This window comes from Dryobates pubescens, chromosome 5 (assembly GCF_014839835.1).
Source record: "Dryobates pubescens isolate bDryPub1 chromosome 5, bDryPub1.pri, whole genome shotgun sequence".
Taxonomy (NCBI): Eukaryota; Metazoa; Chordata; class Aves; order Piciformes; family Picidae; genus Dryobates; species Dryobates pubescens.
Window position 1 is genome coordinate 36707328 of NC_071616.1, and position 22002 is coordinate 36729329.

The 22002-nt window shown below is 51.1% G+C and overlaps 1 protein-coding gene across 1 annotated transcript; it reads right to left on the reverse strand.

Annotated features, from left to right (window-relative positions):
• Positions 1 to 947: 947 nt before the first annotated feature.
• On the reverse strand, positions 948 to 20168 carry DLST (dihydrolipoamide S-succinyltransferase). The gene is made up of 15 exons (XM_054162027.1): positions 20033 to 20168; positions 15753 to 15786; positions 14376 to 14424; positions 13343 to 13398; positions 12907 to 12981; positions 12473 to 12528; positions 11659 to 11770; positions 10285 to 10437; positions 9911 to 9996; positions 9122 to 9219; positions 6986 to 7116; positions 6166 to 6239; positions 5036 to 5119; positions 4350 to 4517; positions 948 to 3151 (listed from the first exon to the last, which is right to left on the reverse strand). Exons 1-15 carry the CDS (start codon positions 20099 to 20101, stop codon positions 3017 to 3019), a joined length of 1380 nt encoding a protein of 459 aa, XP_054018002.1. The 5' UTR covers positions 20102 to 20168; the 3' UTR covers positions 948 to 3016.
• Positions 20169 to 22002: the final 1834 nt, after the last annotated feature.

Genomic DNA, 22002 nt, shown 5'->3' on the forward strand with positions numbered 1-22002 from the left:
GATGGAAGAAAAAGCAGCACCAAGAAGAGCCCAGTGCAGAGGTTGCTGTGCTCATTTGTGCCAGCCAACGCTGTAGGCTGCATGGCAGCAGGGCATTTTTGGCTGCTCCCAGCACTTCATCCCATGGCTCACTCAGGCCCCATCAAAGACGTTCCTGGCACCAGTGAGCCTCTTCTGTAGCTAGCTGGTGCCAGCACCTTACTCCAGCAGCAGTACCACCGCCCTGCACCGTGCTGACTCTGCACACGGAGTGCTTGTCCGCCAGAGGGCAGCAGAGCCCAGCAGAAACTCCTCTCACCCCGGCCACGGCTGTGCCACAGCAGGAGGACTAAGCAGGAAGCTGCCACAGCAAGGCCAGATAGTAGGAGCAGAGCAGTGTGGGGCTTCTCCTCTCTGCAGCAGCCTGAACTGGGGGTTGGTCTCTTCTCCCAGAAGCACCAGAACGAGAGGACACAGTCTCAAGCTGTGCCAGGGGAAGTTTAGGCTCGAGGTGAGGAGAAAGTTCTTCACAGAGAGAGCTGTTAGCCATTGGACTGTGCTGCCCAGGGAGGTGGTGGAGTCCCCATCCCTGGAGGTGTTCAAGAAGGGATTGGATGTGGCACTTGGTGCCATGGTTTAGTCATGAGGTCTGTGGTGACAGGTTGGACTGGATGATCTTTGAGCTCTTTTCCAACCTTGGTGATTCTGTGAACTGGCTGAATCCTTCAGCAGCAGGCTTCTACCTGTGGCCACCATCCTCCTAAGGAGGACCACCTCTGTGGACAAAGCCACGTTGTGACAACACAGCTCCCTGCGTGTCCACCCGGGAGAGTCCAAGAAAGGCAGAGTAACTGTGTGACCCTCCTGCAAGCGAGCTCCAACAGAGCAGATTAAATAAAGCAGTTTGCTAGGCTGCATAATTTTAAGAGCCTGACTGTACATTCACTCCCTGGGTAGTTTAAAGGCCTCATTTATTGCAGCTCCAGGTGGGATACAGGCAGTGCCCTTCTCCTGCTCATGTACAAAGTCAAGGTGGGCCCTCTGTAGCCTAAGCCAGCAGGGAGGGCTGGGTGCTCACAGCAATTTTTTCATCAGCACTTTCTCTTTCAGTCACTTTATTTATACAAGAGCAGCTGGACTCTTTGCCCTTCCTCTACAACACACAGAAGGGTTTGTTTTTTCCCCTCTCCTTTTGAACTTCTACCTCAACCAGGAACAGGCAAGAGGAAAGCTGGCTCCACGCACCAGTTTGTCCATAGCTGCCAGGAAGCCATGGGAACCAGTACTAGGAGCTGCACTAGGACCTTTCACCAGCACAGCAGTTGTGAGTGCAGCGATTTTCTGTTGAAGGGGCTGCCTTCTCCACTCATAGCTGGGAATGGCAAATCGTTCCCTGACACTGATGTCAGAGCTGGAAAAACCCCACTGTGATCCAGGAATGATTTCATATTGTTCCAACAGTGGCAGTTCCTTAACAGAAACACTCTCAGCACCACAGCTTTTGCTTTACAGTTCTTTGATCTTGCCTCTTTTCTCCCTCTGCGACCCTTAACAGCCTCCTTCCCTGCCTGCAGGATTTACAACTCTCCCCTCTTGTAGCAAGACAAAAACCATCCTGGCTCCACAGCTGTACTTGAAGAATCTGTCTCCCATCTAGCAAACACTGGGGATTTCCTTGCTGTCCCTAACAGTTCTGCTGCTAGACCAAAAAAAGGATGATCTCCAGTCCTGAAGAACTCATCCTGTGCTGGGAAAAGCCAATCCTGTGCCAGAAAGTGTTTGAGGACAGTACAAACTCCCCAGCCAGAGCGCTCTCCATTTAGTAACCACCAGTGATGGGAACAACTCCCACTTCCCCTTTGCTCTCAAGTAACAGGTTTCTTACGCTACATTATGGCTGCTGCTGCTGCCCAAGTCCTCAGCCTGGAGCTGCTGCTCAGCCCTTCAAACACACCCCCACCTTGCAGTCATTGCCCAGTTTTATTTCATTTAAAATCCGCTGTGTTAAATACTTTAGTTACAAGTTCTGTGTAGAGGGTAATAGACTCTGCAGGCACTAGCAACCCCCTCACTCCCCAGTACATGTGTGCGCTATCAGATTAAGGACTGCCCCCCTCCCCCCCAAACCAGCAGGCTGGGATATACATTACAGTTAAGGACCTGGCCCTCCCCAGCTGTCTCGTGGCTGGTAGCAGGCCAAGCCCTCGCACGCAGGAAGCCAGCAGTCAGATCCACTGTCAGGGAGCTGTGATTCAAGGACAGCTGCTGGGGGCTGGTTCCTACCTCTCCTGTGTCAGGCATGTAATGGTGACAGGGTTGCCCACCCAGGAACAGTGCTACCTTCATAGAGGTCACAGGCTCTGCCCACCTGGGCACAGACATTTGTGCCACAGTGACTAGGCTGAAGAGAAACAAACAATCTCCGAGGGAAAGCAGGGGAGCTGCCACTGCTGCGTTCCTGTCTGTGGAGGGAGTGTAAAACTAGGGCACTGCCATCTACCTCAAGCCCTGCTGTGGTCAAAACCTCCGCTGCAAGGGACCTGGGGCTCCCCAGACTACCCCTGCATGGCAGACAAGAGTGAAATACTTTCAAGCAAAACAGGGACAGAGCAGTAGCCTTTCCTCTCCTCTCCCTCTCAGGAACCTCAGTGCTAGGAAAAGTAAAGCTGAACCTGCCTCGGAGTGGCAGGGAAGGGTACCCTAGCACAGCAGCAGCAAGCAGTTTCCAGTAGTATAGGACAAGCTCGAGGTGAGAGTTTGGTGCTGTGAGGGAGAGAATGCCACAGAGACAACTCTGGAAAGGCAGTGCCGTTCAGTGGCCGGCCCACTGCAAAGCAATCCTCGTGAGAAACTGAACTTGTGTCAATGGAATAAGGGAAGGAGGTAGGAGCTATCCCCACAATTCCCTCTGGGACAGCCCCAATCACAGCGGAGAGAGCGAGACCGGAATGACCCCTGCCAGCTCCTGAATGCCCTGCATCGCCCTTGCTGGTGCTGCGGCCTTGCCCTGGGTGGGTGCTGTGGGGGTGTGGGTGCTCTACAGGTCGAGCAGCAGCACGCGGGGGTCCTCCACCGCTGCCTTGATCTTGCGCAGGAAGGTGACAGCCTCTCTGCCGTCGATCAGTCGGTGGTCGTACGTCAGCGCCACGTACATCATGGGCCGCACCTCCACCTGCGGGGGAGGCAGGAGACAGCCCCGGTGAGCCCAGCCCCGCTGCCTGCACCCTGCCCTCCCGGAGCTCAGGGAACACCTGCCTGTTCTAATGTCCTGCCCCCTTCGATGTGTCCTGCCTGACCTGAAGGGGAGGCACACGACAGCCATCAGGGAGCTCTGTCCCACTGCCTGCACCCTGCCCTCCTGGAGCTCAGGGAACACCTGCCTGTTCTAATGTCCTGCCCCCTTCGATGTGTCCTCCTGACCTGAAGGGGAGGCACAGGACAGCCATCAGGGAGCTCAGCCTGCACCATACTCTCCTGGGAGTTTGGGGAACACCTGCCTGTTCTAATGTCCTGCCCCCTTCGATGTGTCCTGCCTGACCTGAAGGGGAGGCACAAGACAGCCATCAGGGAGCTCAGCCTGCACCATCCTCTCCTGGGAGTTTGGGGAACACCTGCCTGTTCTAATGTCCTGCCCCCTTCGATGTGTCTTGCCCAGCAGGATCCCTGACCCACTCACCCAGCCAGGCCTACTGATCGCCACCCAGGCTGGGTCTGCACCACACAACACTCAGTCTCTTTCTGGAGCTGTTCCCTGCCAGCTGAGGCACTTAGTGCCATGGATTAGTTGATTGGTTAAGGTTGGGTGATCAGTTGGACTCAATCTTGGAGATCTCTTCCAAGCTGGTTGATTCTGTCATTCTACCACAAGAGTTACAGCTGCCTCCTCCTCTCCACACCGAAGCAGATGACACATTTCTCCCACTCATGGACAGGACATGAGCCTCAAGCTGTGACTGGGTAGGTTTAGACTGGACATTAGGAAGAAGTGTTTCCCAGCAAGAGTGGTCAGGCATTGGAATGTGCTGCCCAGGGAGGTGGCTGAGTCACCAACCCTGGATGTGTTTAAAGTGGTTTGGATGTGGTGCTTGGGGATATGGTTTAGGGGTGAGCCTTGCAGAGCAGGGTTATCAGTTGGACTTGGTGATCCTGAGGGTCTTTCCAGCCTGAATGTTTCTGTGGCAAAGCCCTCTGCACACCTCATGCAAGAACCAGTGCCAGCAAAACTTCCCTGAACCAATAGCCTCCACTCTTCCTTCATAGTAAAGCCTTTTAGAAGCTGACACTAACCCCCTAAAAAAGCATTTGTGCTGTGGCCCTCATCTCACTGAGCTCTCTCCTCTGCTCACTGAAACCTGCACAGCTCCACTCACCTTGCCTCCCACGGCCACGGGCCTGTCAAAGATGGCGTGCATGCCTAAGATGGCAGACTGGGGTGGGTTAATGATAGGTGTCCCAAATAATGACCCAAAAACCCCTCCATTGCTGATTGTGAAAGTGCCACCATCCATGTCTTCAATGGCCAGTTCATTCTTCCTTGCCTAGAAGAAAAGGCAAGGTCTTAGAAAGCCACATAGAAGGCAAAGGACAAGTTTGGAGGTTGACTCTCTCCAGGAATAAATGCTGATGGCCAGAGCTTCACTTATTGATCTGTTCAGCTACAAATAACAGGAGTTACTTGAAAAGCATCCTGTCTTTAGATCTGAACCTTGACTGGCTTTGGGGAAGAATTCACTTGCCTTTGCTTCCAGCTCTTGCTGTTGCAAGAGACAGACACAGGGATTTCTACACCAGGGCAGTTCAGCCTTGGTCTCTAAAGACAAAGATGAAGATACACCACGTCACCAATGCATTGTCTGCACTCTTTTGGGAGGGTAACAAGTAAACAGGCATGGGCAGAGTTACAGATGCCAGCTGGGTCACGGCCCACGGCACGACTCACTGTGTTAGAGGGCAGAAATGATGACACAGGAATTGAATCAATTGATGCCTACTCCAGCACCCCCAATGCTTCCCACTCCTCTGAACCCTTTTCAGTAAAGCCTTCAACCTTCCTTACCTTCTCCCCCAGCTCGTAGATGGCACGCTCTATGTCAGCATAGTTCATGTTTTCTACATTCCTAACAACAGGGACCACAAGACCCTAGGAAGAAGCAAAGTGCATGATCAGCAAATCACCACAGCGACACAGAGGTAGGGGCAGGAGCCTGGCCTCAGCCCAGCAGAGCTCCTGCTGCCCCCTCAGTGCACAGCAGAGCTGCCAGGATACCTGGCATGACACACACCAAGGGCCAACACTATAAATGAGATACCAGCTTTGTCTTTGTAAGCCCATCTCATAAAGTTAACAAGGCCTGTTTGGATCCAGCTCCATGTCCATAAGAAGCAGGTGAGGCACTGGGCAGAGTTCAGCTGCCACCTCTCTCTCTGCAAGAAGAGTGCAGTCCCTTTATGATGGACCTCCCTTAGACTTTGGGAGCAGTGACAGAACTTCAGTCCTGGCCAAACCTCTGCCTCACAAAAGAACCAACTAATTTGACCTCAACATGAGGAGAAACTTCTTTACAGTGAGGGTGACGGAGCACTGGAACAGGCTGCCCAGAGAGGCTGTGGAGTCTCCTTCTCTGGAGACTTTCAAAACCCACCTGGATGCATTCCTGTGCTCACTACCCTAAGTGATCCTGCTTTGGTAGGGGGGTTGGACTTGATCTCTGGAGGTCCCTTCCAACCTCTAACATACAGTGATACTATGACATCTGTACCTCCATCCTATATGCTCTGGACAGAGACATCTCTTTGAAGGAGCAATAGCATTTAGAGAAATGGTGGAACAGCACAGCAGGGTCAGCCAAGGGCAGGACATGCAAAGCTTTTACTGTCTATGCCATACCTTTATAGGTCCATAGAAACACAACCCCCCCCAGTTTTCCTAACCTGGCCCTACTTATTAACCACCGAGATCTGTATTGACCTCACTACTGCATCTCCTAGCAGAGTGGCATAGTGTTCTTGGTCCTCCATCTTCTCCCAACCCCCATCTCAGCAGTCCACAATGCATCAGATGTGTCCTTTAGAAGATCAATCTCATCAGCAAGTTTCTGCTGTAGCAGAGCTCACAGTTGAGTTGTCTCAAAGTGTGTGGCCATTCCAGACCTGAGGCCCCATGGTCAAAACATCCAAGGTACCTACCCGGGGAGTCGCTACAGCCACGCTGATGTCCACATAGTCCCTGTACACAATCTCTTTGGTCGTGTCATCAATCACTAGAAGGATCAAAAAGCTGTGTTACACACTCAGCACCCAAGATCAACATGTCAAGAGCCCCCAGATGGCCACGAAATCCTAACAATGTGCTAATCTCTAGTTTAAGTGTAACTCCAGAGAAGAATTAGCCCTCACTGCACCTGTGGGAAAAGCACCAGGAGAGACAGACAGGAATCAGCCCAGGGAGGTGGCTGAGGCCCCTTCCCTGGAGATATTCAAGGTGAGGCTCAACGAGGCCCTGGGCAACTTGATCTAGCTGGGGATGTCCCTGCTGACTGCAGGGAGGTTGGACCGGATGACCTTTGGAGATCCCTTCTGGCCTGACCATTCTATGATTCTATCAAACACAGCCCAGACAGGTCATTTCCTCTCAGACATCCCCCTTGGTTATTCTCCTTTTCTAGTTTTGAGCAAGCACCTCTGACACCCCCCAGAATCTGCACTGCACCTACAGCAGCTACCTCTACACTGACCAGCAGGCTCTGCCCTCTGTGGGCTGGCAAACGCACGGCCCCAGCTCCATTCCTGGCACCCCTTTCCTGATAGAGCCCCTCTTGGTAAGTTGTCCTCTACCTACTTAAGTGGCATGAGCAAAATCAGTTGCAGCATGTAGGACTGTCCCTCTTTTCCCTGTATATTTGACATGCTTATCCAAGCTACTAGGCCTGCCATGGACAGGGCCACCTGCTTTCCCCTCCTCTGCCACATTCAGGCATGCAACTCACCAGCAAGGATCACCACTCACCTGCATTCACAACAGGCTGGTCCTGCAGAGCAAAAGCTGCAGCTTTCACAAAAGCTGACATGAAACCTAGCTTCAGGTTGTGCTTTTTCAGGAAGGAATCCTTGTGTACAGCTCTCATATCCCGGATGTTGCTGTAAAACACAGGGTGACACTGGTCATCAGAGAGACCAAGAAACACCATTCCCGTGCTCTGGGATAGATTTGAGAGGAAGCCTCACGGGCTGCAACCCTGCACCAACAGGAAAAGTCCTAATCTGCTGCAACACCCTTCAAATGGCATAAGTGAAGTGAGTTGAAAGCAGCCCTGAGGCTGGCCAAAGGACTTAAAAGGAAGTAGTCCTGGACCGTAAACTCCACGGGACAGGATCGAGCTGCATGATCTGCACTGCCAGGCACAAAAGCAAGATAGGGCAGGGCACGTTTCCCGCTTAGGCCTCACACGTCCACACCGTTGCTGACAGCAGTGCAGTGCCACAGCCAGCAGCTGCAGGGGCAGCTGGGCCAGCTCTGCAAGGGTGAAGAAAGCAAGAAATGTCACGAGCAGAGAAGATGCACGTGGGGACCGAAGGAAAAGGCTTCAGTCATTGTGCAAGTCCAGCGCTAGCCAGCACGGCGACACCTCCAGAGCCAACTCCAGCCCTGGGAGTCCAGTGAGTATGAAGGAAAGCTCCCCAGATGCACTGGTGGTGTGTGCCAGCCCACCCACAGCCCTCAACCAGACAAACCATCCTTCCCTACTGCTTCTATTTATCACAACTGAGCCTGTTTACAGAAAGTCAACCAAGCTGTGGCTACAACCTCTGCGTATTGCTGGCTAATATCAGATGCTGTGGAATTGTGTAGTCCGTTCCTCCCCCTATCCAGAGATCTTTGAGTCTTTGAAGAGACAGTTTCAACAAGGGGCAGGGGTCTTCATGTTTAGAGTGTTTGTTTTCCTGTGCCTAACCTTGTTTAGGGCTAGGATTACCACCCAAAGGCATTAGTGCCTCCCAAGACACAAGGAGTATGGCAATGAGGATGAGGTTTGCTATGAAACTGGCTCATTATGGCTTCCTCCTTTCAGATGCTGACCCCTGTGGAAAGCAGGAGGCCCCAGCACAGGTCCTCATGAGCCAATCTCACAGCAATCTATCCAAACAAGATTACCAGATGCAATAAGAGCCTAAGGCCAGTGTAAAGTGACACCTCAAAGAGCCTCTGAGAGGAGATAAAGCTGCAGCACTTCCCCTCCAATCCAGACTATTTTGCCAACCTTATTGTTCTCAGACCCAAATATTTACATGTTTTGTCTTAAGGAGTAGAATAGGATTTCACAAGTCAATTTGATTTGGGCACAATTTCCCCTTAATGCATTGTAACATAAGCTGCCCACCCTCCAAAGCCATTACTGAGTTCAATCTGTGCAAGCACTTGAGTCAGGAGACCCCCACCTACCCAGAGGGGATGAGGAAGGATGCTAGTCCCTCTCTGGAAAGCTGCACCATCAGACAGCAAAGGCCTCAAACCTATGTAATGATCACCTGAAAGGCTGAGGAGGCCTGGGGGACCACCTCATCAGAAGTTAAATATGCCCACCTCCAAAAGCTGTAACCTGGTAGTGGCAGAAAGCAAATGCTACATCTCGCTGTCTTCCAATAGCCACTATACAAGTGATGTTGATCACTCCTGGTCTCATGCTCAACACATCCACAACCAAGAACCACACAGATGAGGAACCAGACCATCCCTTTTAAAAGCAGCAGGTGACTCCAGAGGAAGACCAGGCCATTAGGAAGCTATGCACCCCTGCAACAGGTTGCCCAGAGAGGTAGTTGAGGCCCCATCCCTGGAGGTATTCGAGGTGAAGCTCAACAAGGTTCTGGGCAACCTGATCTAGTTGAGGATGCCCCTGCTGACTGCAGAGGGGGTTGGACTAGATGACTTTTGGAGGTCCCTTCCACCCCAAACCCCTCTGATTCTGTAACTCTACTGCAACACCACCAGGGCACCGATGAAGCAGTGCAGACAGCGGCACACAGCTAAGAGGTCCCAAGAGAAACGTTGCCAACCTCTCCAAAAAGAATCTTGACTCCTGCTTGCAGATGACTGCCTGCATCTGTTTCTGCTTGTGCAGAGAAGAAGAGGTCTGCTCCTCACCTCATGTCGATCTCGTTGAAAGTGGTCAGCATGGCACAAGTGTTCTGAGCCTCTTTCAGCCGCTGGGCGATGCGCTGGCGCATCCGATTCATTTTCACCTGGAAAGCAAAAGGAGGTAAGCAGAAGCTGCCTCCAGCTCATCCAAGAGGCAAAACGTACAGGAAACTCAAGAGGTCCTTCCTCTTGCCATCAGGTTGACTAGTAACAGATGCCTAGGGCCAAGGCTTTCACTTCAGGTCTCCCTGAGGAGCGTGGCAGGCTGAGGCGTTGATTTCAGTATGAAACTTCCAAGCTCAACACACGGTTCACTTGAAAAGCAGTGCTGAAGGCATCACAGTGTAACTACTACTGACCTGTGTGTTCCTCAGGACCCCCAAGCATACACAGGTTTCCAGCATGAGGCTAAAGTGAGAACAGCAAGGCAGCTAAGAAAGCAGGCTGCTCAACCATGTTCTCTTCAGAACGCACAAGGCAGCTGCAGCAGCCTCAGTCCTTTCCTGAGGACTTGTGGACAGACCAAGCAGATCACACTGAGCCCTCTTTGCTCACTCAGCAGAGCTCAAGACAAGACTTTTGCCTAGAAAACACCTGTGTCAGATCAGACCTGGCTCTTCCTCTACCCCACCCCCAAGTGGTGCCCTCACATAGAGAGTTTCCCCATCTCTCACAGCCATACTGAGCTGGGTGCAAACAGGTAGATATGGACACATCCAGAAAGCTCGAGGCTTATGCAAGAAGAGACTGTCACCCAGCAACAGTGCTGGCAAGGCCCCTATTCCCACAGCTTACCCTATGCTCTGATCTGGCACCTTTGCTGGGCACTGCCTCCCCAGGAGGGGCTGCCGCTGGGGCTGCAGCCGGCTTCACCGCAGACACTGAGGGTAAAGAACACATCAGTCATACAGGGAAGCCAGGGCTCGACTGCAATGCCCTGAAGCAGAAAGCCCATCTGAGCTCCTTGCTCAAGCAACACTGTGTGGAAGCAGCCTTGACTGGGCTGGGCAGGTTCCAGGCATAGCTGAGCTCTCCAGTCAGGAGCATGCAGGGCAGTGATGCGAGGAGGCCTTCACCATAAATGCCAGACTGTTTAGCTGCCTTTAACCTGACACCTTCTCCTCAAGGAGGAGAGGCTTGAAAATAGGAGAAAATGGCTGCTGCCTCACCTGGCTTGCTGTCGATGGGCTGAGTTGACACAGGTGGCACTGGTGGCATTGTAGTGGGAATTGGCGCTGCAGGAGGAGGAGGAGCCGCAGCTACAGGTTCAGGGGCTGCAGGAGGAGGAGGGGCTGCTGCTGGTTTGGCCTTGGCAGGAGCAGCTGAAAGACAAGGAAGAGCCACGGTAAGGCACCAACAGCTTCCACTGTCAGTGATCTCTGAGTCCAACCCACCTGATAAAAGCTAACCCTCTGTCAGAGTGCCTTTATGTTCTCACACTACTGAACTGACAGGAGCCACCACAAGGGGATTCCATGGGAAAGTGCTTTACTCATCAACACCACAGATCTCCTCACTGTGCAGGAGACTGGGTACTAAAGAAAGAGGGCAGACAATGGAGTTACACAAGGTAAATTCTCAAATAATTTTAGCTTAGAGCTGCAGTCTCCTCCAGAGGGAGCAAAGGGAAAGTCCCCCACTCAGAAGGACAAAAATCATGTTTTTCTAGTGGACAACAGACTTTTCTTCCAACTACAAGCAGCATATGGAAAAATTATTTAATCTCTCTCAAGATCCCTCTAAAGGCTTTGGTTCCATCTTCTGAAGAAGACTGGAGGAAACAGAAAGGCCTGAGCAAGTTACACATGCCTGACACTACAGCACAGGAGGCTCCACCTCAACATGAGGGGGACCTTCTTCACTGTGAGGGTCACAGAGCACTGGAACAGGCTCCCCAGAGCCTGTATTCCACAAGGAATTCACACTGCAGGAGAAGGACTGCGTCGCTGGGAGGTTCCATCATATGAGGAAGAACAACTGGAATGGACTGATGCTTGAGCCTGAATGAGAGACTGTGTGGAAGGACACCCAGAAGAAGACATGGACTGTTGCTACACATGTCATAAGAAGAGTTCTAATTTGATGATATGTTCTGGGTGCAGGGATTATGGTATGGAATAAGGGGTGGTCTGTGGTGGTTTAGGCTGGGTGCTGGCCCAGATGCCACTGCGCAGGCCACACCTGGGAGGTCCCAAGGGGTGGGCCCAGCCCAGGGGGTGGTCACAGGGACCAGGTATTCCATTCCCATAATGCCCTGCTCCCCTATAAAAAGGCCATGCGGGGTCTTCACTTCCTCTTTCGTCCCCTGCTGCTGCCTAGGTAACATGGCGTGAGCCGCCTCCCTTGGGCCTGAGCAGGCCCAAGGCTGGGTTGTGGAGAGAGGTTGTGGAGTCTCCTTCTCTGGAGACTTTCAAGACCCATCTGGATGTGCTCCTGTGTGACCTGCGCTGGATTCTATGGTCCTGCTCTGGCTGGGGGGGTTGGACCTGATGACCTTCAGAGATCCCTTTCAACCCCTAACCTCCTGCGATCCTGTGACTTACCTCCAGTTTTCCTGAGTTTGAACAGAGGTGTCCCCCCTTCCACTTTGCCACCATCAGGTACCAGAAGGGCTTCAATCACACCAGCTGCTGGGGCTGGAACTTGCACTGATGTCTGCAAAAAGCAAAATCAGTGAAATTCCCCCAAACACTGGATGGAGAAGAAGAGCCCAAGAGAAGATGCCAGTATGAGCAGATACACTTTGTAATTTGACACAGACAGCAGCTCTGTCTTGCACCATTTGCACCAGTTTTCACACCCTCTACTGGGATTTTGTGCCAATACTTAGGAGTTTCAGGAGATGCTGGCAGTGTAACATACAGCCTAACCTTCTTGCTCCAGAGTACAAGCAAGAACTCACCCACTGCCAGCATCTTCCTGACGGTAACACTGGAAGCAGGGAGTTTTAGCAAGAACTTCAAAGCTTGAGAATCATTTAAGGAGTGAATAAAATTAAAGGCTAAATTTAAAACAATCTGAAGACACCCTATGGCTCTGCAGATTCCTCCTCTGTTTAAACACAAACAGGTTTCAAAACTTAAGAGCCCTGAAATTGGAAGGAGGAATAGAATTGGAGATCCAACAATCATGACCACCACTGGCACTTAATCAAATGTATGAGGAAAGGAAGAGTTATCAAAGAATCTGCACTTAAGGTACAGCCAGCTTTCATACTAGATGAGAAAAGCTTTTGTCCATGAAGGGAGCAGGAGACACAGCCAGGGCCTGCAGGCTCTATGAGCTCTTAGCAGGAGAGGAGCCATACAGGGTACCCGATGGAGAACTAGAAGTAGTTTTGGTCCAGAAAACTCCTACCTTATCTGTTTCAATCTCACACACCACTTCATCTTCTGCCACTGTGTCTCCAACAGCTGAATGACAGATATGAAGACCACTGTGAGGAAGGAGGTGTGCTCTAGCCTCCCCTCTTAACCCACAGCAGTCTGCCCCACTAACCCAGAATTTTCTCTCCCCAGTTCTCTGCAGCTTCGAAAGTCTCACTCAAGCAATCTACTGCACGGTCAGAGTCCAGTTTAGACATCACCCTTTGCTCAACATCACCCATGACAGCAAAGTGCCAAGGCAGTGACTGCAATCCTTACCCCTTAGGAAAACTGCCATTAACTGCCTCATTTGTCACAACCTGAAAGGCACAGAGCATGCTTTCCAACCAGTGAGCCACAGTCCATCCCCATGCTGTGCAGTGCAGCACCAAGTGCTGAGAACTGCAGGGAAAAGGCAACTCTTACCTTTCTCCCACCTGACATCTCCTTCTGTGACTGACTCTGCAAAGGCTGGTGTGTTCACTGTAACCACATCATCCCCTGTAAGAGAGACAGACAGGCTTTAATGCATTCAGAGCTCAAAACTTACAGCATTGCTTCATTCTTGCCATCAGCACTCTGCTGGAGAGGGTAGGTCAACAGATACCAAATGCTGGTCGCCTCCTTGCTCCAGCACTGATTAACATTTAAAGACAAGAGAAATTGCCACTTGACTGGAAGTCACGTAGTGACAGGGATGCCAGACAAAATCTTTGAGAGCCCTAGGACATAAACCCTCAGCCATCCATTGAGGTGAGAGACAGCAGTGGACCTAGGCCAAGGGTGGAAGTGGCGGTTTCAGCTGTTAGCAGGATAGCAACAGGTAGCACAAGAGCCATCCCAAGGGCTCCTTCTTACTTACTACGTACTGCAGTGGTTCTGAAGTAACGGACAGTGAAGACACTGGAGCTATTTACTCTGCAGAGAGAGAGAGAGAGCAAGGTATGAACACAGAAATATGTTCCTCTGTAGGCTGCTCAGCTATTCTGATGTATTTGTTCCAAGGGACTCCTACTTACATTTCAAGCTGCAACAAGAAAGGAAACATCACTGAAGCTCTCAGGAACTCAGTGAGAAATGACATGGATGGAATTCTAATTTAGGGAGACAACCCAACAGAACCACTGTGGATGAAGCACTGATGACAGGCTGACCTAGCCCGCACACCCTACAGCTAAGATGGCTAGTAACCATTTTTTTTCCCCACCCCATCAGGACTGTCATCTCCACAGAAATTGGATTGCTCCAAAAAAAGGAGAAAGCACTGTAAATTGCCTATGGCAACGTGTTCAAGAGACAGCTACTTCTCTCCCCCGTGCCCCTTCAAAGGCAGCTAGCAATCCCAGGCATTCCAAAGGATGGGGGATTTTTATACCTACTGACATCCCATTTGGAAACCTGAAACAAACATGCTTTAGCACTTCCTCTAGAACAAGCTACTTGGTGCAAACTGCACTGCAGGCTTTCTTGGATGTGCTGTTATTTCCCCAAACACATTTACAAGACCACCTCAGCAGTGCAGATCTGTCCTAGGAACGACAGCTCCCTGCACCACCCCTGGGCTGACAGAAATCCTACCAGGAGGCCACCATAAAGCACACCTGATTTCTAAGCAGATAATCAAAAGGTAGCAGAGATCCATTTATCAACAGTCTCCTCATTCTTGTCCCTTTCCTGCCCTGGTACCTGGTTCCAAACAAAGCTTATGCTCTTGAAACATGCCACACTTCCTGACCTCCAAAAGCTGGAGTTTGTTGGGGCGAGCTCCACGCTCCTGCAGTGCACACAGGGATTTTGTGACAGCCAACCATGTCCTGCCTCCCAGGCCCAAAAATCTTATCAGGATTAGTGCAACCCCAGCCTCTTCACATCACAGCTCTCCTGGGGATACTTACACAAGCTTCCTGCTGTTCATGTAAGCCATTCCTTGGCTCCCAGCCACACCTGTGGATGAGAATGGTGTTACTCCACAGGAACGTTACCCAACCGTCCAGCTCTCAAACGTCCCTATCATGTAAAAGAGTGCAGAGCACACCAGTGTCCATCCTGAAAGAGGTTCAGGACTAAGAGGGGAATACAGACATACAGAGGCACCTCAGTGTCAACAGTTTGGCCCAGAGTTTGCCAACACCAGTGGTCTTGCCTTTGTTTAGTTTTACAGAGGTGGGAAAACGAGTGATATCTTCACCTCAAAGCTAGTAAGGATCACTTTGAAGAGGGCAAACAAAGCAGTGGCTACCCCAGTCAGAACAAAACCAGGAGACAACTATGAGGGACACCTTCAGGACTGCAATACCTTTGGTGCTTGCTGCTGAGTTATCCTCACCAATACAAAGGAGTTCCCAATAGGAGCAAGGGATCAGTTACATAAGAGGCAGCTCCAGAAAGCTTCACAGTCACATGGACAGGTAAGGAATAAAAACACCCATAGAAACAGGGTGCAGAATGGAGTAACAAGCCACCACCATCCCTCTTCTCTGTCCATCCTCTGGCCCAAGAATGCTTTTCCAGAACTCATAGCAGAGAGGTACTTGCATAACTTCTCAGTTTCACATACCCCACTGTCTCCTCCTCACCCTGCTTCCCCGGCCCTGACACTGCAGTTTCTGTTACAAACTGAACTCCTGTCCTTTGTCTCTTTCAGAGCACTTGGCAATTCTCCAGACTGATCTTAAAGAGTCACAGCAAAGCAGCTGGAGAACACAGCGCCAGAAGGAAGAACCATTTCCCCACTTGATTTTTTTCCTTTTTAAACAATATGACTTTAACACCATCCCCTAGTAAAGGGTTGACATTGGAACTCCAGAAACTGGAGAAGGTAAGCAGATTCAACTGGTTTCTCAAAGTGGAATAAGAGGTGAGTGATGGAATGTTATACAAACACAGAACAGCTAGAATAAAAAGTCAGAGCTGTGGGAAAATCCAGTTTAAGCACCAAAGAAGAGTCCACAGGCATATGAGATTTGACATGTCACTTAACATTCACCCAGCATTTTCACAGGAGCTTATTGGAGAGCTAGGCTCTGCAATAGCATGTCTGCAATGCTTGAAACACACTCTGCTTCTGCAGGGAAATCCTCAGCAGAGCTGAATGGGTCAGGCAGCAGCTACATCAGGCAAGAGAGGCACTCACATGGAAGCACAGCTGATTTTGCCAACTCTTTCTTCATTACATGATTGATGGAAACAAACCCCAGTCAAAACCTATTACCTATTTTCATTATCAGCTCTGCTCTAAGCAGTTTGAAATGAAATGAATGTGTAAGACTCACCAGACAGAGAGCATCTTGCCAGAGTACAGTTCCCCTGTCAAGAGAGAAGAGAAGCTATCAGTATTGCAAAAAGATACGACTCACCCTAGGAGGATTTTGGTTTTCCCAGGGGACCCAGAAGAGAGATGGGAATCCACCATTCCCATGCTCCAGACTGCAGGCATGCTACTTTTCTATAATGTGCAAGACTGGGAGACAGTGAAAGCATCTGCATCCTTCTCTTTGCTTCATTTCCTTCCTGGATGCTTTCCTGTGGAGTGCTGTTAAACCTGACACACTCAGCTCTTAGTTGTGGCTCCAGCTGTCATGCACACTTTCCACTTTAAGAAGGCACAGATTTCTAAAGGCTCATTCACTAAAATTTGCTATGAATGAGATAAGATAGTGGGGATGATGAAAAAGAAACATCTCATGATGTTTACTCCTAATCACAAATTCATCATTTGGTTTGGTTGGTTTGTTTCTGTTAAGGCCTATGGAGCCTCTGAAGTCCATCAGGCCACAATTTCTCTTAATGGCAAAGTTTCTACTGCCTTCAGCAAGGCAGGAATTCATCCCTCTGGTGACATTTCACTTCATACCCACAGAATCATTGAGTGGACTCCTAGCTCAGAAAAAAACATTTCTCAGAAGTAAAAGACATTTCAAGACACTTCAGTTACTTTCCCTGTTGTTATTGTACATTTCCTTAGCATCAAACTACAGACTTAGAGCACTTAAGAACTCTTTAAAAGCTATAGGAGAATACTACATCACTAAAATAAATAAACAGAATTAACCAGGTTGGAAAAGACCTTTGAGATCATTGAGTCTAACCTACCATCCAACAGTCAATGCAGTTGACTGGTTTGGAACAACAGCTACTCAACAGCTCAAAGCACCTTTACCCAGCAGCTAAGGTAAGAGGCAAAAATCAAATGTCATTCACATCTTCAGTGTCTGAAGGGAAGTTGTTTATGTATAGGCCCTGACTGCAGCTTTGCTGGAGCAAGCAGAATGGGATACAGCTGACCTTAAACATCAGAATTATTTGTGGAGCTGTGTGTGATAATACAAAGACATCAAAGAAGTACTTAAGCTTTTCATGCCATCCACAGGACAGAGCTCTTTAGCATGCAAATATACACTCAGTGAACACTTTGTATGGTCAGAACTATGAACAGGTCTGGGATCAGCACCTTGGCAATTTAGTTACCCACACTTACTGAGGGGTTTGGCTTCTCAGATATTAATGAGCGCTCAACTCAGTGACTGATGGGCAGGTAACTGGGTTATGATTAGCAGTGCTGAGCATGCAGGCAGCCAGGCTGACCTGCTGCGAAGCCAGCCTGGGTCTAGTACAGCTCTGGAGCTCCAGCACGGCACCAAGCAGCTGCCTTGTTTGCCGACCTACCACAGGGACTAACAATCCCAGGCTGACAGTCATGCAAACCCAGCTGTGGGCAAGGGCTCACAGGAGCCTCTGCCCCAGGTTTGGCTGGGGAAGAGAAAGCAGGGAGCACTGCACAGAGTTTGCAGAGTCATCCCAAGCACTATGCTTTATCTTGGTGCACCAGTGGCCCCCTGCTAACTCAGATCTGGTTCATGTCGAGCAAGCCCTGAGTTGTGATCAGTAAGACAAATTTCAAGTTGATGCTGCTTGGTCAGGCATCTAAAATACCATAATCATCACTGCATATGTTAGCTCCTGTCCTGATGGAATTCTTCTCACCTTCTGCAGCGTTCCACAGAATATGTAATCACAAATGAAATACTCCTTGAAGGAATCACTGTGATTGTACCTGCTCCTCATATCACCTGGTGAAACCTGCCCTCTGCCTGAGCTTCTTGACTGAAAATGCAAACATTTAGGTTTCACCAGCTGGCATTAGCACTTTGGGTCACTTTAAAGAGAGAGCCTTCACTTGGAGCCATAAACCTTGGTCTAATTAGCTGGTGACTCACGTACCGAGTGAGTAATTTTTCCGCCACGTTGCACATGACTTCTCAGGATTGTTTTCCTAACTGTTACTTTGTCAAAGTGACCCTGGCCCACGGGGTCCCATGCCACACCCTTCGAGGAGCTGCCACCTTCCAGTAGGTCACCACACAGTTAAGTTATGGAACACATCAGCCGAAGGGACAGCCTGCATACCTACAGCTTTCTTCTCCGACAGCAGAAATGGACCAGTCCAGGGAAGGACACCAACGGAACAGGAGGGCACAGGGGATGATTTCAGCAGAGGCAAAACAGAAGGCCAGTGCTGAGCAGCTGTGACAACAGGCAAAGCAGGAGCAGGCTCTCCAGCCACGGCTTCTTCAAAGCAAAGAAGCTGCTGCTTTGACACCACTGATGAGCACGAACCACTGCTACACAGGAAACTCCACTGCACACCTTCCAGGAATTCTAACACAATTATATGCAGCGTGGCAGGGCAGATGGGTAAGATGGGATGCAGAGAACAATGCTGAGTGGTGAAGGATACCAAGGTGACAGGCTGAGAACTCTTCCAGCATGCAGAGAGGATCAAAGAGGAGTTTACAAACTCTTCCCCAGACAAACAGAAGGACTTGATTCTCAAAGCACTGAACACAGCTCCTGATCAAACCCTCCTTTTTCAGATGAGGTCAACTCAGGACTTTTTCTGGTCATCTCTCCACAGATGCTCCCTCCCAAGCCCACTGGGTCTTACATGCTTGGATGGCAGGTTATGGATACACATTCATGATTTCTACTCGATATATGAATCCAGGACTCTTCTCTCTTTTACAAGATCATCAGAATGAGCACTGTCCCTCCCCACCTGTGCTGTTTCTTGCTGACTCCACTGGTCTCCCATTCAACCCTACACTTCTACATATCTGTTGTTCTCACTTCTCCCATCAGGAGTTTGCCAAGTTCTGGTATTTCTTTCTCTCTCCAAAAGGCCTGTCTTGTCCTTCTAGTCAAAATGTACTTCCCACATTCCTGTTCAAATGGAAATCAAACCACCATCTTGACCTCTCAACTTCTCTAGTACATCACTAGAACTATCTCCCATGCCTGGTACTCTGCTATAACCTCCTGGAACCTTCTGATTTGCAGATCAGTTTTGTAAAATGTTTGAATACTCCATCCAGCTTTCCTCCTTGTTCTTTATAATTACACACCTGACAATGCTTAAATGTTGTTAAAACACCACTTCGAGAAGCTGCACTGCAACCAATTTGTATCTACATCTCCATATATAAAATAGGACACAACTATAGGCTTACTAGGTCTTTGTGGTGCAGTTTTATGTACATACACTCATTCATAAACACCCAGAGACAAGCATTTAACATACCACAGCCCTCCGGGGAAGTGTGACACAGTTAACTGTTCAGCATTACTATGAGCTGTCAACACTTGGTTGCCTACATTCGTGCAATGGCTAAAATCAAATCTCATGCTCTAAGGCTTCAGCTGGGCAACGGGAAGAGAAGTGATCTTTTTCCTCCTGTAGGCATGCAAGTGTATGCAGGTATATGCATGCACATATGTATACACGTTATGTACATAAAGCTGCGTGTGCTTGCTATTTAAACGGAAGATGTAGCCAGAGGCAGCAAAGGACAGAAACCAGCTGGCCAAGTGCAGCCCCGGTGTTGATTTACGCAGCTGGATCTGGCTATTAGACTGCAAGCCCACCGCCGGCACAGGTTACCACCCTTTGCATCCATTCAACGACTGCTTTGAAAATGGAGCACAGGAATTAAATACGGAAGTAGACAGCGGCTTATTCGCCGTTTCTGCACCGGGCCGGCCCCAGCTGGTTAGGATCTCTGCAGCGGCAGGGGTGTGACGCGAAGCGAGTCGCGGCGGCCAGCAGAGCCCCTCCGAACGCTTCAGCCCAGCGAGAAGCGAGGATAGCGGAGCCCGAGAATGGCGGGTTTCGGAAGCTTTTCCCGCCGGTCACCTCTGCACGGCACCGCAGCCGAACCAACTGCCGCTTCTCCGGGCCCGGGCGGGGCGGCAGCAGGGTAGCGGCATACGAGCCGGTGGCGCCGAGCTCGGGAAGGGACAGCTCGGCGCTCACCCTTAGCCCCTCCCGGATGGTAGGGGCGGGGGGCAGCCCCGCCGCCGGTGCCGCCCCTCCCTGCCCTCTCCCCTGCGGGGCGGCGGTGCCTCGCGCCGAGGAAGCGGGCAGGAGGGGGAGGGGGAAAAAAAAGAGGGGGACGTGTCCCGGTGCCCTTGGCGCCGCCGTCCCCGCTCGCCCAACCGCCGCCCAGCCGCCCTCCTCGCCTCCCTCCCCGCAGCCGGTGCCCGCGGCGGGCAGTACCTGCCGGAGGGCACGCAGCGAGCGGCCCAGCGCCCGGCCCAGGCAGCGGGACCGCCACAGCAGCAGCATCGCGGCGGCAGCGGCGGCGGTGGCGGCAGCGGCGGGAGGAGCCGGAGGGCGGACACCGGAAGCAGGCCCGGCGCGAGCCGGAAGTGCGCAGGGCTGGACCAAGGGCTCCGGAACGGGGGGAGCGAGACGTAAACGGGCGGCACCACTGCGAGCGGGAGCGGGGAAAGGCGTGGGGACGAGGTTGGGGCAGGGAGTGGTAGCTCGGGAACGTCCTGTTGAGCCATACGTAAGGTGTGTGCCAAGGCCCCGCGTGGGGCTGGGTGGCCGGCAGGCCGTTTGGTTATGCCTCGTGTCCTTCTCGTCTGTAGCTTTCCGCAGCCCTAGCTGCCCACGTGCGGCACGGCCCCGGCACAAGCGGCCGCCAGGGGCTCTCACCTTACCTGTTACGGAGCCTGGGAGTTATGTGACCTACCGCTCTCGGTACGTGAATGGCCCTGTGTGTTACCAAAGGGTGCCATCACACGATGCTCTTCGATGAAGCAGCTCTGGATTGCTGTACCAGTGGTCTTCTTGCTCACCTTGACGAATCATGGGGTCAGCCTTGTGGATGCTGCAGGTGTTAGCCAGTTGCATGGTTAGAAACAGGCCAGGAGGTCGTCTCACCGTGGCAAAAAGGGCAAATGAGTCCACGATTAAGCCCTGCCTTGTCAGATGTGGTCTGTGTGTGGCAAATGTTAGCCCTCCCCTCGCCCCCTCCCCGTCCCCCCCCCCCCCCAATTAGCTTCTGTTTTCTGCCTGCTTCCAGGTAGGCAACCGTTGGAAGAAACCCAAGGAACTCATTTGCAGAATCTGAGAATTAGCTTGGGATAGTCATGGAAAGCTGCCTGGCAGCCAGGCATCTCTCAGGGAGCCAAGTCCTTAATTTAGCCATTGCTTAATAATGTATGAGTGGTAAACCTTCCTAATAAAAATTTGCAACAGACATCCTTGGGATCATTTTCAAAGAAAAGGAGTTGAATAAAAACAGCAGACAGCCTCTGAGGCTTTGAGAATGAGTGAACTGCTTTAATAAAAGCCAACTGAGCCAGAAAGGTTCTCTGCTAGAGATTTCTCTGCAACGACTCTCAAAGGCTAGTATTTTGGATGAGACCACCTGATGTCAACCACTTTTAACCACAGCCTCCTTCCTACCATTGAACAACCAGACATCACCATGTTCAGTAAGTGTGTGGAGGCAAAGCAGATGAAGCCCCAGGAGTGGCATGCATACCTAGCCCATCCACCTTCACAACTCCTGCATGAAGTGTCTCACAACCATGCATGCCTCTGGGGCAAGTAGATTTGCCCTGGAGCTGGGGTCCAGGCACGCTCAGATGAGAGTGCTGCTGGCTCTGCTGGCACCTGTGGTAAGCAAAGGACATGCTGTTGCTGCTTTTCTTGTGCTCTTCCATTTCCTGGCCATTTTCTACACCTCAGACTTCCCAGGCCATCTGAAGTGTCCAGTGTCCCCGTGGTGGGGCATGGTGGAAATGCCTGGGTGCTTTCTATGGCAGCTGGGCAGCATCTGGAACTCTGAGCCAGCTCCTTCTTTGTGACACTGCTTGCCTGTAGCCTGGTGTGTATTTGCATCATCTCACCAATGGTTCACCATCCTAGGTCCCAGATGGGGTTTTCAGGCCGGATTGTAGGGAAGAATTGCTCACCCAGCCCTCTTCCCACATAAACAGCCAGCAGCTTGGCAGCAGCCTTTGCCTGTCCGACCCCAGAAGCCATAAGCCTGGGAGACAGCCAAGCCGCGGGGAAGGTGGTTGGACCCTAGTGCTGGACGTGACCTCCTGGATGTCCATCTGCATATTCAGAAGTTGTTCCCAGCCGGTTGGCTGCCTCCAGCCTCCCCACTCCCTCTTTAAAGGACCTGAGCGCAGCAGGAGGATGTGCTGGCACTGCCTCCGCAGCACCCG

Coding starts and splice junctions, on each gene's coding strand:
- DLST (XM_054162027.1), bottom strand. CDS start 20,101: ATGCTGCTGCTGTGGCGGTCCCGCTGCCTGGGCCGGGCGCTGGGCCGC. Junction 10,438..11,658: donor CAAACTCAGGAAAACTGGAG/GTAAGTCACAGG, acceptor CTTGTCTTTCAG/CTGCTCCTGCCAAGGCCAAA. Junction 3,152..4,349: donor CCGTGGCCGTGGGAGGCAAG/GTGAGTGGAGCT, acceptor CCTCCCCCGCAG/GTGGAGGTGCGGCCCATGAT.